General features: G+C 50.2%; 1 protein-coding gene across 8 annotated transcripts in view; it reads right to left on the reverse strand.

The window, feature by feature from the left end:
- The window catches only part of Sec16a (SEC16 homolog A, endoplasmic reticulum export factor), a 39,121-nt gene that overhangs the window by 14,523 nt on the left and 11,461 nt on the right, over positions 1 to 13,137 (reverse strand). For all 8 annotated transcript variants that reach the window (XM_090330944.1, XM_090330943.1, XM_090330940.1 and 5 more), the window contains 17 exons: positions 12,863 to 12,999; positions 10,270 to 10,367; positions 8,630 to 8,753; positions 8,186 to 8,384; positions 7,921 to 8,095; positions 7,177 to 7,319; positions 6,085 to 6,146; positions 5,846 to 5,984; positions 5,293 to 5,541; positions 4,968 to 5,065; positions 4,009 to 4,090; positions 3,427 to 3,544; positions 3,192 to 3,303; positions 2,967 to 3,072; positions 1,591 to 1,731; positions 791 to 904; positions 349 to 532 (listed from right to left, as the gene is read on the reverse strand). In XM_090330944.1, the coding sequence (XP_090187070.1) occupies positions 349 to 532; positions 791 to 904; positions 1,591 to 1,731; positions 2,967 to 3,072; positions 3,192 to 3,303; positions 3,427 to 3,544; positions 4,009 to 4,090; positions 4,968 to 5,065; positions 5,293 to 5,541; positions 5,846 to 5,984; positions 6,085 to 6,146; positions 7,177 to 7,319; positions 7,921 to 8,095; positions 8,186 to 8,384; positions 8,630 to 8,753; positions 10,270 to 10,367; positions 12,863 to 12,999 (2,281 nt within the window). The remainder of the gene's footprint in view (positions 1 to 348; positions 533 to 790; positions 905 to 1,590; positions 1,732 to 2,966; positions 3,073 to 3,191; positions 3,304 to 3,426; positions 3,545 to 4,008; positions 4,091 to 4,967; positions 5,066 to 5,292; positions 5,542 to 5,845; positions 5,985 to 6,084; positions 6,147 to 7,176; positions 7,320 to 7,920; positions 8,096 to 8,185; positions 8,385 to 8,629; positions 8,754 to 10,269; positions 10,368 to 12,862; positions 13,000 to 13,137) is intronic.

A 13,137-nucleotide genomic window follows, 5' to 3' on the forward strand; every position in this document is an offset into this window, starting at 1 on the left:
GAAGTGAGCAAGGAGAAGCAGATGCAGGGCAGTAGTGGCAGGGCCTTGTCCTGATGCACATTCACCACATTCCCACAGACAGCCCAGCCCAGAGGCAGACCCAGGGGCAGGGCCGAAGGACCGGGAGTCAGCGACATCAACAGCTGACCAGCTGAAGCTCTGGGACTTGAATGCTCAACAGAGTAAAAATTTACAGAGGGAAAAGTATAAGACCAAGGAGTCCCCAGGGTCCCCCTAACTACTATGGTAGCATGCAGTGTCTCAATTCTTACAGCAGCAAAACAAAAAAAAAATGTTCCCTGTTCCATAGCAGGTATCAGACCGGTGCACACCCCACCGATAGCCCACCTGAGGGCAGCAGCCGCACGTCCTGGCTCAAGAGCTCCGTGCCCGCCATCAGTAAGGGATTGTCAACTCCCAGCCCTGCTGGCTGGCCAACACTGGTGCCACCCAACTGCTCTACCTCAGAGCTTGGTGTGCTGGGACACTGCTGGGGGTCGGCTCCATCCTGGTTCCACAGCACGGCCCCCTCCTAAAGGAGAATGGAGTTAGAGGCTACACACATTCTACCAGTCCTGGCAGCCCTGCACATGACCTTCCGCCTGCTGATCTGATCGCTGCCTCCACAATACCCAATGTTCTTCCTGTGCAATTAAACTCCTGCACTATGCACACTCCCTAAGATGACTGCTGCAGTTGAATGTCTGCAGTGTGAAAATGGGTACAAAACATGCTATCACCCATGTACAGGCCAAGCGCTAAGACAGTGCTGTGCTGTCACAAGCCACACCTGGATCTGCCTCTCCACACACCGCAGCTGCACCAGCCAGGCAGGCTCCACAAAGGATTCCTCCTCTGGCTTCTCCTTCAGCTGAGGATCGAAGAGGCGTAACTGGGATGCCATCTAGAAGACCGGAGAACAGACAAACAGTTACTGCAGGTGACAGGATTAGACAGGAAGTTCATGGGCACATGTGCTGGGTTAGAAGGACCTAAACTGGAGTGCTCTGCAGACCTAGGGCCTCACAAGCTGGCTTGATCAGCAGAGCCTGACCATCAGTCACCACCTGACCATGTACCCTTGACCCCTTGTCCCAGCGCACAGGTGGGAGGCCATGCTGGGTAAGATGACACTAGCCTGGTCTGTGTTGGTGAGCGCTAAACTGGGGATGGGGACAGGGGAATCCTAAATCTCTACACTTCCACGATGACAAGCTGGCTCAGGCACCACAGGTGTATTTCCAGGAATGAAGCGACTGGACACCTCACACAATGGGGGTCACAGTGTGTGGACAGCAGTGCAGTGCTCTCCACACCAACCCTTGGCAGCTGGCCATATACTCCATCAGATGTGCAAGAAACAGGTGGTGAACATGTAGCCAGGACCACCTGTGAACCGCACGTGGCTAACCTGCCTCAAACATCACCTGGAGATGGAGCCTGTCGCAGAGAAGCTTACTGCTCAACCCCTGTCTGACACAGCACAGCTGAAGAACTCCTGTGCTAACACTGGAAATCCAAGCCCAAGGACATTTCGGTATTGTAACTCCAAGATAGGCCTGAGCAGCTTTCAGCACCCTGGCTTCCCACCTGCACCAGCTGGCTGACGAGCACTGGGGAGGAGGAGGCGGGCTGTGCCAGGATACTCTTGGCGATCACTTCGCAGTAGTGGAAGGCCTGGGTGGCAAGTCCCATCTCAGCCAGGCGACAAGAGTAGATGAATTTGAACACCTGCAACAACAAACACAGCTGCACCATCCTGGGGCTCCCCTGTGTTTCCTGAGAAGACTCTGTATGCTCGGCTCTCTCTGGGCGTCTCATCACCATGACCACCACCATCACCCCTGTTCTCTAACAGCACTACTAGGTCCTATCCTCTGAGGTCTCTTAAGATTCTAACCAACTCCTTCTTTTCCCCTGCTAACAGTGCAGCCAGACCCTTTGCGACAGTCACCTTTCCTGTGGAGCTAGCTACACTAAAAACACTTTCTGCTAACCACTTCATATACACAGGCACTGTGCTGGGCCTGCCACAGCCCTTGTTACACACAGCTGACAGCAAAGTACTTGAATCCAAGTTTTACATTCCAAGACCCAAAATGCTAACAAAAATCCTCAATTCACTATCATTTCATTTTTTAGCTTCATTAGCTGAACATCTCAACAAGGCGCTGGTGGCTCATGCCTGTAATCCTAGCTATTCTGGAGGCTGAGATCTGAGGCTCACAGTTCAAAGCCAACCCAGGCACTAAAGTCCATGAGACTCTTATCTCCAATTAACCACCGGAAACCGGAAGTGGCACTGTGGCTTAAGTGGTAGAGTGATAGCCTTGAGCTGAAGAGCTCAAGGATAGTGCCCAGGCCCTGAGTTCAAGCCCCACAACAACAACAACAAAAATCCTCTCCTGGGCTGGGAGTTTGGCCTAGTGGTAGAATGCTTACCTAGCATGCAAAGACCCAGGTTTGATTCCTTGGTACCACATACCTAGAAAAAAGCTGGAAGTGGTGCTGAGGTTCAAGTGGTAGAGCTCTAGCCTTGACAAAGTCTAAAGACAGTGCTCAGGCCCTGAGCTCAAGCCCAGGACTAGCAAAAAAAAAAAAAAAAAAAAAAAAAAAAAAAAATCCTCTCCTAAATCTCATCATTATTTGTATAAGAATTCAAAAAAAAAAACCTAAAAAACTAAAAGCTGTACTTACTGGACATTATGTGGGAATGGGTGGGGACAGGAGAGAAAAATTGGGAAGGGGTGACATTGTCCAGGAGGAAAAGTACTCTCCACCTGACTTATTTAACTGTAACCCTGCTTGTACATCACCTTTACAATATTTTTTAAAGGGAAAAGAAAAAAAACAAAAACAAAAACAAAAATCTCCCCGCACTGCCCCCTCTTCCCCCTCTAACACACACACACGCACGCACGCACGCACGCACGCACGCATGCACGCACACACACCTTCTTGCTTACCTGGAAATTAGGCAAGAGGCAGGTCTGGGCCCCAAGGGACTGAGCATACTCATAGGCCTCTGTCCTCTGAATGGCTTCGTTGGTGGCAAACTTTAAGAATGGCAAACTGTTGCAGAAGGGAATTGAAAAAGTGAGCAGCTTTGTAAAGCTGTCCATTCCTCAACGAACAGAGGAAATCATTTCCTTCAGGAAGGAGAGCAGACCCTGCTCAGCTGGACTCCTCACCTATGATTGGACCCGATCAGGACCAGTTTTGTGGTCTTCTTTGTGTAGACCCCAAATCCAACCTGGGCCATCAGGTAGCAGAAGTGCGCAGCATCTAAAAGGCCTCTGGAGGCTGCGGAGAGACAGAACACATGCTTCATCCCGAGACAGGCCCAAAGTCACTGACAACCAAGCCAGGAGCCCTGGCAGGGCTGTGGAGGGAGGAGAGCCAGCGCCCACCCAGCGCCCGACCCACCTAGAGTGTCGCCCATGGTGGTCATGGCCCGGGACTCTACTTCCATGTTGTTGTTCAGGTTGGATAACACCATAGCAAGATGTGGCCTCCAGTCTCCCCACTTCTCATCTCCACAACACTATCATCAGAACACAACACATGTCCTCATCCTCACAAGAGGCGCACTGTAATCCCCTAACGGTCAAGCCCAATAAGAAAGCAAGAACAACAGACGTAGGTCAAGCCGGACACTGGTGGCTCATGCCTGCAACCCAAGCTCTCAGGGAGATCTGCAATGTGGTTCAAAGCCAGAATGGGCAGAAAAGCCAGTGAGATTCTTATCTCCAATTAACTACCAAAAAGCCAGAAGTGGAGCTGTGGCTCAAGTGGTACAGCAACAGCCTTGAGCTTTTTGAAAAAGCTCAGGGTTAGCACCCAGACCCCGAGTTCAAACCCTAGTACCAATACACATCATATACACAGAAACTCAAAGACAGAGGTCTCAGATCCTTTGGTGAAGTCTTCAGTGAAAACAAAACCAACACTGTGGGACCCACGGTGGCCACTCACCGTGGAGAGAGCGGGGTCCAATGTGGCACTCACCGTTGACGCAGCAGGCATCCGCCCAGACATGAGCTGGTAGACTGTCTGTAGAGGATCGTTGATTGGAAGGCTATTGGCAAACCTAGGTGGGCATAAGTAAAGAAAGATCTAACTTGGGGGCCTAGTAGGAAAAGTGCTTGCCTAGCATGCCGGGTTCAATTCCTTGGTACCACATACACAGAAAAAGATGGAAGTGGTGCTGTGGCTCAAGTGGTAGAGCACTGGCCTTGAGAAAGCCCCAAGACAGTGGCTCAGGTTCTGAGTTCAAGCTCTGGGACTGAAAAGAAAGGAAGAAAGGAAGAAGTAACTTTGGCTCAGTTATAAAAAAGCCCTCAAGTCCAACCACAGTCCTTTTAATAGTCAGTTTAGCCTCGGCAGATAACAACTATTTCAGCTTCAAAAAGCATAAAAAGGGTGAAGAACAGAAAACTGGAGGTTTTATAGAAAATACTGAAAACCAGCTGGGTTGGCAATGGCTCACCTATGCAATACTAGCTACTCAGGTAGCTGAGAACAGGAAGCTCATGATTCAAGGTCAGTGTGGGGAGAAAAAAAATAAAAAACAGAACACTTTTCAACCTAGAGCTGGCGGTGGTTACACAGAAGGCAAAGATGAGGAGACTCACAGTTCTGAAACTTTGTCCCCATGGAAGAAGCTGTACAGGGTAGTGCATGTCTATCCCAGCAACCCTGGGATCACGACTTTGTCTCAAGAGTGATTAATCAATGTAAGGAAGGACTGGAGGAATGGCTCAGTGGTACAGCATCTGCCTAACAAGTCATGAGTTCAAACCTCAAAACTCCTGAAAATATCAGTATTCATCACTTGACCAAAAAAACTGTTAAATTCCTCAATAGCATGACCCAAGAAAGAAGACCCAGTAGGCTTAGAGGCCCAAGTGTGGCCATCTCAAAGCACAGCAGGGCACCTAGAAAGGACTGTGTGCCAGCTGTCTTACCTGGTCATGACACGAGCATGTGTCCGGCTGTCCATCTTACTTGCAAGCAGCAGAGCATGACCCCACAAGCCATTTTTCATCGCAGACTCCAAAGCATCCTGAAATGCATTTGGGATGTGTAACATACGGGCGGGCACCTCGCTGGACTGAGACAGACGACTGTGCTGCAACAAAGCTGTGACCCTCCAGGAGGGGACGGCCTCCTCCCCACCCAGTACCTGGTGCAAAGACCCGCCGCGGTGGGACGTGCAGAGGGGCCAGGCACCAGGACTGCAACCTCAAGAACGAAGCAAGCAAGGCTCCTGGGAGTCTCAAGACCACATACCTTCTTGCGGCCATAAAGCAGAAGCTCCCGGAACCGCTCCGTTTCCTTCTCCAGCACGCCACTGCTGGCAGCTGTCTGACTGTCGGTGAGGAAGGAGAGCTGCGCCTCACCAGACTCCTCCTCCTCCACTTGCCCCACAGCCTCGTTGGTGAAGTCTATGAGGTTTGCCTCATGGGGTGACTTCCCAGGAAGCCACACTGTCCTGTGGTCTCGTAACAACAGCTCTGCGATGTCCGTCCCCACCACGGTCTGTAAGGCCACAGGGGAGGGGGAGCAATGCAAGGCTTTAGTATGAACAGGAGCTCCAGCCAGGGGACAGGACAGGCTAGAGTCCTCATCAGCGGCTGCCTGCAAGGGCCTAGGATTAGAACACCAAAGACACAGCATCTGTCCCTGATGTGGCCAAAGGGTTGAGAATCTCAGCATACCCCACACAGCACCCTCCCTTCCCCCCTCCAAGCCAAGATGCCTTCCTGGTATGGCAGGCCGGACACGATGACACACACAGGAATGGTCCTGACACAAAGAACATTGTGCGTGGAAAGGAACGTACCCCATTCTGTCTGCATAACAGAATAATAAAATTCCATAGAAGACTTGCAGACTCTTTGTCAATCAAGTTTTCATTCTGCAAACATTTTGTAGCTTTGTTCTGTGCAAAATTAATAACATCCACTTTATGGGTGTCGTCCCTGGAAGAAGAATGAGTGTTCTGAGAATGCAGGCCAGGGCTGTAAGGCCAAACTCAGCAACCACCTCTATGCAGCCTCAAGACACCAGCGAGGAACTTACTTGCCGAGAGGTCCAGGGAACGAGCGCATCTCCTCCTGCTCAGGAGTGTGCTGCAGTAAAGTCTGCAAGCAGAGGGGACAGGAAGTAGCTCACATGTGCTGCCCAAACCCCAGATGCTGCCCTCACCAAGAGCCCAGGATGCAGACGCCCTCCTGAGGCCAGGCCTATCTCTGTATGGGAAACACTGTTTTCAGTGGGCCCACATGGGCTATGACAGATCCACTTAGGGCCTCTGCTCTTTAGCCTGCCCTTCCCACTCCAGACTCCCTCAGGGAACCTTCTTCACCAGTCCATATGAACACCCCCCAAGTGAGAAGATGGGAATAAAAATACATAATGCACCTAGAAGTGCTAAATCTCACCAACCACAATGTGAAAAACCCTCCACAAAACAAAAGCTCTCCAGATCTAGCTTCATAGGCATAAACACTTCCCAGAAGGCTGGGCAAAGCAAATCATGCCACCAATCTTAGCTATTAGGAAGGCAGAGATAAGGAGGGTCAGAGTTTGAGGCCAGCCTAGCAGAAAAAGTTATCAAGACCTCATCTCAACAAGCCGGTTCATTCCTGTAACCTAACTAATGTGAAAGGCCATAGAGAGGGTGACTGCCATCGGGCCAGCCTGAGCAAAAAAGCAAAACCCTATTCAAAACATAACTAAAGCAGAAAAGAGCTGGGGCATGACTGAAGTGGAAGAGTACCTGCCCAGCAAGTGTGAGGCCCGCAGTTCAAACCCCAGGGCTGCCAAAATAGAAGAAAAACAACCAATTCCCAGGCCTTTGTTTCCAAAGACAAGAGTTGAGATGGTTGTAGAACAGTCACAAAGCAGCCGGGCACTGGTGGCACACACCTATAATCCTAGCTGAGATGTCAGAACTGGGTGTAAGCCAGCAGCCTGGGCAGGAAGGTCTGTGAGACTCTCATCTCCAATTAATCACCAGAAAACCGGAAGTGGTGCTATGGCTCAAAGTGGTAGGGCAAAAAGAGCTCAGGGGCAGCGCCCAGGCCCAGAGTTCAAGCCCCATGATGGGAAAAAAAAAAAAAAATCACCAAGTATGTGGCACAGAGGGCCACAGAGGGTCTCTAATCTTACCTCCAAGCTATGGACCTCAACCAGGGCAGGCTGCCCTTCCGAAGGCAGGTTAGGAACCACCTTAATGAGGTGACCACCAGGCCCAAATCGGGCACAGATATGAGGCACTGAAAACTTCTCAGGAGATGTTGGTCTTGATGGAACTGCAATCAATTACACAGAGAAAGAAGTCACTGGCTTATAGCTCCCTATATTCCTGAGCAACTCCACCAGCCAGCTGGGCCTGATTTTCACAGAGCACCCAACATCAAAGACACAGTCAAGGAGAGAAGAAAGGAGAAAGGCTGGGAGAAAGACCATGGCTGGCCCAAGGCATTTCTGCAATCTGGAAGTGAGACTAGCTCAGTCAGATCGACACACAAAACAAGTTTATCAAGGGGAAATGAAGTTTCCTCTAAGACTGCTCACATCTACGGCCAGTGCTGGGGGTGTGGACAGGACCCCTTCTCAGAGTCACACATTGCAGCAATGCATGTGTGGACGTGGCCTCGGTGGCATCCAAGGGCCAGCACTGACCTGCATCCACAAGGTCTGCCACTGTGACCTTAGGGTATACAGAGGAGGTAGGCCAGTCTCTCAGAACTGACTCCTGCCTGCAGGGTGGTGCACACCTGTAACCTTGTCAGTCAGATGTCAAGGCAGGAGGATCCTGCACTGCATAACAACACTGAGATTCCATACACCATAAGGACTGCAGCCTCCTGTGGACCACTGGCAGCCCCACCCTGGGCTGCTGAGACACACCTTGCTCCACAGTTGGCCAGGCACCGTCGACAGGATAGCCGTATTCCGGAAAGCCGTGGGCAGTGCCCATATTGCTGCCGTAGGCGCCATAGGTGCCATCGCCATGAAAGGAGCCAGGAGGGGGCGGGGCCTCAAAGGAACCAGTAGTCACATGTTGGCTTCTGTAAATCTGGCTCTTGGGAAAGCAAGCAAGCAGAGAAGGTGAGCTCCACAAGTGCCAGGATGACTGACAGCGGATGCACTGCGCCCATCCCGCTGTGCACACCTGGCGTGAGTGTGAGCTGAGACTGCTGCGGCGGCTGGGCAGACTGTGCCCACTGCGCAGGCTCCGAGCGGAGTGCTCACTGTGGATACTGCGCCGGTCCACCTCTTCCCCATAAGGGTCCCTAGGGGGCGCAGTGTCATCATCAAAGCTTCCTGTGAAGCGCGGGTCGTATCGCCAGTGGTCATCACACTTGTCCAGCCTAGAGGAAGCAGGAGCCCGAGGAAAAGGAAATGTCTGGGGATGACATGCCTCTACCAGGTAACCCCAAAGGCCAGGGTGGCCCTCTCTCCTCACTGCCCTCCCTCCATCCATCCCAAGGCAGTGGGCATTATGAACCCCTGCGTTCAACTTGGGTGGCCTCAGAGAGCACACCCCAGAGCTGGAAGCCCAGAGGTATGGCAACAAGGCTCACCCCAGCTTCCTTCAGCCAAGGTCATTACCTACCTGTCACCATAAGCATAGGCCTCCTTCCTGTATGGATCATGCTCAGCATCGTACCAGGACCTGCGGTCCCAGACGCGAGTATCCCTGAATCTAGAGCCATAGTAACGATCCCAGCGACCCGAGTCTGCACAAGCAATGACAAGGAATCAGCTCCCCAGGAGCAGCTACCTCCCCCACTCCCCTCCCCCTGGAGCAGCTATCTCCCCACCCCTCACCCCAAGCTGAGGCACACACCAGGGACACCACAACAGGGAACTATTCAGTATATTTTTCTTCCTTTTTTTTTTTTTTTAAGGTTTTTTGCTTGTTTCTTTTTCTGTTTTGGGTTGTTTTTTTGTTTTTGTTTTTGTTTTTTTGCCAGTCCTCGGGCTTGAACACAGGGTCTGAGCACTGCCCTTGGGGTTTCTCAAGGTTAGCTCTCTACCACTTGAGCCACAGCACCATTTCCAGCTTTTTCTATGCACGCGTTACTGAGGAATCGAACCCCAGGTCTTTGTACATGCTAGGCAAGCACTCCACCACTAGGCCAAACTCCCAGCCCTCCTTTCTTTTTCTGTGCCAGCTCCAGACTAGAACTCAGGGCCTGCCGCTGTCCTCAAGTTGTGTTTGTTTGTTTTTGTGCTCAAGGCTACTGCTCAAGCCCTTGAGACACACATCTGGCTTTTTGGTAGTGAACTGGAGGTATGAATCTCATAATTTCCCTACCCAGGCTGGCTTCAAACCTTCATCCTCTGATCCCAGCCTCACACTGAGCATAACCATATAGGATTACAGGTGTGAGCCACCAGATCTAACCAAAACTAGTGTTTATTATTTAACAGAAAGAGAATAGGCTTCTATATTAAGTTTTTTTTCATGTTTACTCGCTAGGAAAGCATTCTGCCACTGAGGTATATTCTCAGCCCCAAATGCTTTACAGTTCTGAATTCCTAATCCCTTTATCATAATTTTGGTAGTATTTCTTCTCCCTAAAGTGATCTACAGACCGCAGGACTAGGAATCTGGTGACCTAGTGGTAGAGTGCCTGCCTAGCAAGCGGGAAGCCCTGGGTTCCATTCCTCAGTACCACAGACAAAGCCAGAAGTGGTGCTGTGGCTCAAGTGATAAGAGGTTCGGAAAGAGCCCTTCTGGGAAACTGGGGAAAGGCATGGACCTATCAGCCACCGTGGAGCCCAAGGTATAAGAATGCACAGCCAGAGACAACAAGGGAGCTCCCAGCTCTTTTAGGCCACTGAGGTGCCTGTGCTGCACACAAGCGGCTGTGGAGGCTGGAGGCTGGCTAGAGGCAGCAGCCTAACACCAGACAGTCAATGTCCCACGTTCACTGCTGATAAGCAGGGACCGACCCCTGGTGGCTTCTGGAACAAAGGGACCCAGCAGCCAGTTTTTCATTTTATTTCCATCTCTTCACCTCACAGTTGAGTAGTCAAGAATGGACAATACACTTTGTTAGAATGCAAGCTCTCAATGTTACCCTTAGAAATAAGAATTTTCAACTACTCTGCTCCTTGAATAAGAACAGGAAGAGATTACTTAAAGGAAAAGGTTGCTCAAAACAGAGTGTGACAAGCACCCAGCTGCTTGTTCACAGTGTCCTATGGACATTCCACTCACTAATCTCTATACATTCTTGAACCTACCTCCATAATCACACTGGCCCGAGTAATAATTTGCATAGTAGTCACTCTGACTGCTCCACCCGCTCCTGGAATTACCGTACCCTTCGGGGTACCCTTGCCTAAAAACACAGAACAAGTGAACATGTTACCCATTGAAGTGTGGCACAATAAGTAGTACACATTATACCATGGCAGTGAGCATTTACCAAAATAGTCTGGATGTGAAAGCACTCTAATTAGAAGACCAAAATGGTGCCAGGTGCGGTGGCACACACCTGTCATCCTAGCTACTCAGGAGGCTGAGACCTGAGGGTCAAGGCTAAGAGCCAGCCTGGCACAAAAAGGACCTGAGACTCCTATGTCCAATGAACCTCTAGAAAACAGGAAGTGGGGCTTGGCTCAAGGGTAGGGTAGTAACCTTGAGCTGAAGAGCTCAGGGACAGCGTCCAGACCAAGTTCAAACCCCATGACCAGCCCCCCCCCAAAAATTGAGCAAAATGATGAGAGGGTTATAAATTTCCCACTTTGTAGCTAACAACTCTTTTTATCCTTAGTGCTACATCCTAGGAGGTTTTGATATGTTTAGCATAACAAAACAGCATAGATGGATTTTAATCAATTAAAAATGCCAACTTTAGCCATGCGCCTGTGGCTCAGGCCTGTAATCTTAGCTACTCAGGAGGCTGGGATCTGAGGATCGTGGTTCAAAGCCAGCACAGACAGAAGTCTGTGAGACTCTTATCTCCTACTACCAGAAAACCGGATGGGGTGCTATGGTTCAAAGTTAGCCATGAGGGAAAAAGGCAGCACTCAGGCCTTGAATTCAAGTCCCATGACTGACAACAACAAAAGTCAACTTCAGCAGCCTTTAGGACTCTATGTAACCTGGGGAGACAGAACATAACTATGAGCAGAGCTGGAACCTGCTAAGCATGATGTAGGCCCACAAGACCTACCCCTGGCTCTAACCTGAGCCAAAGAAAAGCTAAGATGGAAGCCATGTGCAAGTGGCTCATGCCAGTAATCCTCTCTCTCAGGAGGCTAAGATCCCAGGACTGCAATTTATAACCAGCCCAGGCAGTAAAATCCATGAGAATCTTATCTCCAATTCATCACCAAAAAGAAAGCTGGAAGTGGAGTAGTGGCTCAAGTAGTAGAGTATTAGCCTTGAGTGAAAAAGTAAGGGACAGTGCCTAAGCCCTAAGTTCAAGTACTGTCCAAAAATAAACAAATAAATAAATAACAGGTGAGATTTTGAGCTCCTTCTAGGACTTTTTTTTTTTAAATTGTTCTTGCCTGTCCTGGTCTTGAGCTCAGGGCCTGAGCACTGTCCTTAGACCCCAGTTTGACTCTTTGGTACTACATACATAGAAAAAGCCGGAGGTGGTACTGTGGCACAAATGGTAAAGCCCCAAGGGCAGGGCTCAGTCCCTTAGTCCAAGCCCTAGGACTAGCCCCCCCCTCAAAAAAAAAAATTTCACAGGCAAAGCCTGTGATAAACCACCAAAACCTTGAAGCAGCAGCAAGTGGAACCTTTCTGAAATAAGCACTGACATTTTGTACATAGCAACTGGGTTGTTCACACTGCCAGGCTGAAGAATGGTGTGTCCTCATGGCCAAAGCTTACTTCTATGAGAACACTCCAAACTCTGGCAGAGGGACCACAGGAGCAAAGGGGGCAAAGTCTGAAATGACCGGACCCACACCCATCGCTTATGCAAAGTCACCAGTGGTCCTGCATAGACATAGCTCAAAAGCAACCTCTGGAGTTCTGAGACAACTGCAATAGACTTTGACCTAGCTTACAGGCTTACTCCGAGGGCACACACTATGGTTCTTTCCAAATCGCTATTGCATGACTACAAAGCAGAGGCAAGGACAACAGGAGTGCAGGAAATGAAAGCCAGACACACATGCACATCTTCTGGCAAAGGTAGCAAAGCCAGGTACAGAACACAGGTCCTGTATATGGAGTCAGCAGGCTTCATCCTCAAATGAATACATCTTTGTCACTAGTCCTTCCAGGTGTCTGGAGACTTCAAAAGAGTCTGCACACTGTTGGGTGCAGGGGCTCACACCTGTCATCCTAGCTACCCAGGAGGCTGAGATCTGAGGATCAAGGTTCAAAGCCAGCCCGGGCACAAAAGGACCTGAGACTCCCATCTCCAATTAACCTCTAGAAAACAGGAAGTGGGGCTTAGCTGAAGGGTAAGGTTGTAGCTTTGAGCTAAAGAGCTCAGGGACAGCGCCCAGGCCGAGTTCAAGCTCCACAACCCACAAGGAAAAAAAGAAAAAAAAAAAGTGGCCACAGTCTAAGAGCCCAACACAACCACCAGCAGACTGCCAGAAAAACAGAGGCACCTGGTGACAGGAACCACCACTTGTCCCTAAATGGCACAGAGGCTGCCTCTTTGTGGCTCTGTATGAAGTCTGGCCTGCTAACTGACCAATTCTGCCACATGCAGTCCCAGCACATGCTGAAAATATACAAACATACATTAAATGAGTTTGTATAATCCTTTAAAGAATTTTTCCAATCACTAAGCTACAATCTTGACAACACAAACATCTGTCTGGGCATGAGAGTAAAACAGCAGCATAGACCAGTTCCCACCTGGCTGTGGGCCGGTCAGAGCAGTGACTTGCTCGGGAGCTGGGCCGCTCAGGTTCCGGGTAGCGGTAGTTCTCCGTGTACGTGGAGGCTGAGCTGTCATAGGGTCTGTATCGAGGGTCGTACAGGCCATAGACATCCTGTGGAGAGGAGGTTTGGGCATAAGCAGTCAGTTACCAAACACCCAGCTCCAACTCTCTATAGTGTCAGATGACCATTCTCCAAAGGAGCAGGGCTAGAAGTGGGGCTTCCTTCATGTAAGCAGAGATGGCAGGGTT

Source organism: Megascapheus bottae, chromosome 3 (assembly GCF_031878675.1).
Source record: "Megascapheus bottae isolate mThoBot1 chromosome 3, mThoBot2.hap1, whole genome shotgun sequence".
NCBI lineage: Eukaryota > Metazoa > Chordata > Mammalia > Rodentia > Geomyidae > Megascapheus > Megascapheus bottae.